At 47.4% G+C, this 4,717-nt stretch overlaps 1 protein-coding gene across 1 annotated transcript; it reads left to right on the top strand.

Moving 5' to 3' along the window:
• Positions 1 to 205: 205 nt before the first annotated feature.
• Positions 206 to 3,937, top strand: LOC123123261 (uncharacterized). Its single transcript, XM_044543737.1, has 2 exons — positions 206 to 1,694; positions 3,444 to 3,937. Exons 1-2 carry the CDS (start codon positions 305 to 307, stop codon positions 3,635 to 3,637), a joined length of 1,584 nt encoding a protein of 527 aa, XP_044399672.1. The 5' UTR covers positions 206 to 304; the 3' UTR covers positions 3,638 to 3,937.
• The last annotated feature ends 780 nt before the right edge of the window (positions 3,938 to 4,717 follow it).

Genomic DNA, 4,717 nt, shown 5'->3' with positions numbered 1-4,717 from the left:
GACGAATGACTAAGAGCGCGCCAAGTGGCCCTGATCGTTGTGAGGCTCCCGAAGGAGCGCTCGTTAACTAGTTGCTCTCGTACGTGTACGGAACCAAACAGCAGTGAGTGAGGCGGCCCATTCAGGGCGTCCCGCGTTGGGCTGGCCCATTACTTCACGGCTCGCGCTAAAAGGCGAGACGCTGCCCTATTTCCCCGCCCATCAGCGCCTTCCCCTCCCCCCACCCCCCCGCGCCGCCAAAAGAAGAACAACCTAGGGTTAGGGTTGTGGAGGCGGCGGCTGCTAAATTCCAGATCCGATCGCCATGCCCGGGCTGGAGGAGGAGATGTTCGTAGCCACCATAGTCGCGCGAGAGTCGAAGGAGGAGGCCGCCATGGCCACCGAAGTCGCGCCAGAGCCAGAGGAGAAGACCGTCGTCTTCCCCGATTGGGTGATGCTGAATCGCTTCGGCCGCACCCACAGCCATGCCGACCTAGACGCTGCACGTGAGGCGGCCAATAAGAAGAAGACCGCCGTTGAAGTCGTCACGGCCACCGGCCACCGCTGCTTCTTGTCCTTCGCCCTCTCGGATCCTCCAGAGGTCTCTTACCTCGATCTCGAGTGGCCGCGGGAAGGCTCAGTCGAACCCGTGGCCCCCTCCCACCTGCCCGCGTATCCCTACGTCCGGGCAACTGACGAGGACCTCGTCCTCTTCGAAATCAACATCCCAAGACAGCCCCACGACTTGCCGTCAGATCTGTTCGTCTACACAGCTGGTCGTACCCCCTCGGTGGATCAGCTCCCTCTGTACACTGAGCCCATGGTAAGCCCGTTTCTGATGTCAAAATTCGACACAGGCATCCTGCGCCTCCCGGACAACAGCTACATCGTTTCCGACATCAAGGTCTACCATAAAGAGAATGGCCCTGACAATTATTCCATGTTTGTCGAGCTCTACGTCTTCAACTCCAAGACCAAAGAGTGGAAACGCTTCCCCAAGATGCCTGCCCCCCAGCCGCAAGACGAGAGCAATACCCAGTTCCCCATCCTCTGGTCAACTGAGGAGGTGCTTGCTTTCGGCCACAGGTTCCTCTGCTGTGTCGACTACTTGAGCGGTGTCCTGCTATGCGACTTCTCCAATTTAGAGTCCCCGGTGCTCCACTTCGTGCCTTTCCCTGGAGGAGATGGGTACTCTGAGAAGCTACAGATCATGCCTTTCCTTGGAGGAAAAGAGAACGCTAAGAAGGCACAGATGGCAAAGTGCTTAGCGGAGAGATTCCGACGTGTGTCCGTCAGCCAAGGCATGATGCACTTTGTCCGCATTGATGGCTGGCGTCCGCCTCTTGAGAGAATCCAAGGGCAGCAGCAGCCTCTCCAAAAGATCACAGTATGGACTTTGGATATCGGGGATGGTAGCAAGTTCAAGTGGAAGATTCATTGGGGGATCAACCTGGATCTTCTCTGGGCGCAAGATGGTTTCCATGCTCTGGACATACCTCGCTGTCTTCCCCAGTTCCCAGTCGTCTGTGCGAACAATCCGGACGCCCTATGCTGCCTGTTGAGGAAAGAGGAACTTTCTGGACAGCCGTGGATGATCATGGTTGACATGAACCAGGAAGATCTGCAGCCATCTACTAAATATATCAATCAAATCTTCTTTTCTCATCTGCCCCTACTTCCAACTGTCTTCTCCAAATACCTTGTAAGGCCAACAGGTAAGCTCTCTTAATATTCAAATGTTGTCCCTTGTAATTACGTATCGATACAACATGGTTGTGTTTGCTTAGCTTTCTGTTGGATATGGTAGTGTAACACTGGTGTCTTTGCCTATTTATCTTAAATATGATGCAATACATATCCTGCCTGGTTGTGAGGCTAATTGAACTGTGAGACTTCTGCATGCTTAATATCTATTACCTCCGTCCCGAAAAGCTTTTCTTCGATTTGTCGAGATACAGATGTATCTAACACTAAAACGTGTCTAGATACATCCGTATCTAGACAAATGTAAGACATGCTTTTTGGGACGGAGGGAGTAGTTTGCGCTGTCTGCTCTCTCTGTGGGTCTCTTTGGAGTGTTCCCCCCTTCATTAGCAATTCTCAGCACAAGGACTTCTGGACACATACCGCTCTATTTATCAGGGCTGTTTGCCCTTTGTTATTTTCTATCTATTGCTTTTCTCTTGTCCCAAAATTTCTATTTTTGCTGCCTTTTGAGGTTGCGTTGTGCTGCTTTGGTATAGCAATATTAATTAATTGAGGCCTTTAATATATTTGCTGTCATCAATCTTCTCTTAGGCTGTTCAAGTGTTTTGAGTTTTAGCTGCTCCAGTTGTGTAGGTGCACTAAACTTTATACTCCCTCTGTTCCTAAATATAAGTCTTTGTAGAGATTCCACCATGGACTACATACGGATGTATATAGATGCATTTTAAGTGTAGATTCACTCATTTTGTTCCGTAGGTGGTCCATAGTGGAATCTCTTCAAAGACTTATATTTAGGAACGGAGGGAGTACTATATTATAAATAATAATACCTTGCTCCTTCTGCCGTCAAGTTGTCCTCCAGAGTCTACCATTTTTTCCTTGTTGGATCTTTTGCTTTTCACGAGACTGTTCACTATCTATACACGTGGTAGTTCTTGATTCAGCACGCAGCCTTCTTTTGCTACTAGTTTGGTGTGCTATTCTGAAGCAAAACTCTAGAAACCACACTATTGTGATTGCTCTTCTAAAGCATAAAACTTGGTCCTCTAATTTTATATCAGTGCAGATGTCTTGTACCTTTTAGATTATATGTACAGACCTTTAACACATACTTTTCTGTTGGTAAAAGATTTAGAATGTGTTTCGTTGGGTTAGTTTGGGTCAATCAGGTCACATCTTTGCCTTTTTCTGTTAGAATACTTTTGTTCTAGATAGTGCTTGTATTTTATATCGTGTAACTCGGTATTGGGCCAGTGAAAAGCCATTCTCCCTGCACGTGAATTTTCATTAGGTAAAATTCCTGTAGTATTAGCCCCGTTGGCGCCCTCATGTGTCTGTCTTCCTCTTGATTCTGGTGACAACCCCTCCAACTGTTTTCTTAATCCTCACATGCCTCATCCGACATCATTTCACCTGGACTGTTGTCAGGACTCCCATGTTTCTTCAGTCGGCCGCCCTCTCGCTGCCTCTAGTCCTGTGCCACCTGAGCACACAGCCCCATGCCGCTGGTCTGCAGCAGATTACGGCCAGCCCCCTATGTTTACATTGATATTTAGGGTGAAAGAATTCTCTTGATCAGGGTACCCCAATCCAATGCTGTTTGTATCTCTTGTTTGTCTTCTTTTTTTGCACAGCAAAACCATTGCATGTGGTTTTGCTTTTCATCTTATGTGTCAATACTTGTCGCAAACAACATAGTGAGATGTTCAGATGGTGTACGTATCTAAGTTGTTTTTGTTTTATTTTATTGGTTGCAGTGATACCCCGGGACAACAAGCTCAAGCTCGCAGCTAGCTCTTCAGAGGAGATTATGCCCATAACTGGAGAAAGCTTAAGGTTGCAATGTGAATTCCAAGACCTGAAAACTGATGACCCGGCTTGGAACCGTCTTCTGGTTGGTCACACAAAAGATGGTATTTGTCCTGAATGTCATGGGAATGTCATGGGATGAGGATGATGGGATGAGGATGTGTACTACCTCTATCCCAAAATAAGTGTCTCAAGTTTAGTACTCCCTCCGTCCCATAATATAGGAACGTTATTGACAATCTCAACTTTAGTATAAAGTTGTACTCAGTGTCAATAACGTTCCTATATTATGGGACGGAGGGAGTACAAACTAAAGTTGAGATACTTATTTTGGGACGGAGGGAGTATTAAATACCTACTGTCAGTAAGAGTAAACGATACATGTTCTGGATCCTGTAATCATAAGTTTAAGACCCCCTATCTCAAAAGTTTGAGATTGAAAGCCTTCTCTTTTTATTCTTTCTCGCATAATAAATCAAGCGGGTTTTGCAGGCAACAGCCTCAGTGTTTGTCTCCCCAGATCCAGGACAATACTTTGATCTTTCTCTTTAGACGCACAAGCCCGAAAGGATGTCTTTTTTGTTTGGATTTTGTCCGTTTACGGATGGCACCAAAAGGATGTCTGTTTTGTTTGGATTTTGTCCGTTTAGGGATGGGGATGTCTGTTTTGTTTGGATTTTGTCCGTTTAGGAATGGCAATGACGGTGTCTGCCCGGATTTCTGAATGTGGCCGGTCACATCTTGTTCGGCTGCATGCAATTTTTTCTAAGCAACAAAGATGTAGATAATGCTAGCCGCCATAGTCACGCCAGCGGCTGTGGTTCATGCCGGTCGGCAACAATGCCAGCGGCCTATAAAATGGCCATTCCCTAGTTTAACGCCGCCAACAAAGCTAGTGACTGATACACTAGCCAAACTTTAAAATGAACAAGTTTTTTACGCCGGCAACAAAGCCAGCGGCCGTCACACTAGATTGCCTTCACAATGAACAAGTTTTTAGCGACGACAACAAAGCCAGCTGCCGGCACACTAGCCAGCCTTCAAAATGAACGACCATAGTCCACGACCGAGGTCTCACCTAGTTCAGGCCGTCTTGGGCGAACATCTCTTTCTGCCCGTTCACGAACCAAGCCTTCCTCTCTGGTTCATATCAAGTCACCAACGTCTAGGCCACTCACGGGACGGGTTTGGACGCTCTCAAGCGCGGGACAATACATGTTGC

This window comes from Triticum aestivum, chromosome 5D (genome assembly GCF_018294505.1).
Source record: "Triticum aestivum cultivar Chinese Spring chromosome 5D, IWGSC CS RefSeq v2.1, whole genome shotgun sequence".
Classification (NCBI taxonomy): Eukaryota; Viridiplantae; Streptophyta; class Magnoliopsida; order Poales; family Poaceae; genus Triticum; species Triticum aestivum.
The sequence above is the reverse complement of the archived record's forward strand: the minus strand, read 5'-3'. Positions and strand labels throughout refer to the sequence as shown.

What these genes read in the sequence shown, in the direction of transcription:
- LOC123123261 (XM_044543737.1), top strand. Translation starts at nt 305, where the DNA reads ATGCCCGGGCTGGAGGAGGAGATGTTCGTAGCCACCATAGTCGCGCGA. An exon ending in ATACCTTGTAAGGCCAACAG is followed by an intron (nt 1,695 to 3,443) that starts GTAAGCTCTCTT and finishes TATTGGTTGCAG; the next exon opens with TGATACCCCGGGACAACAAG.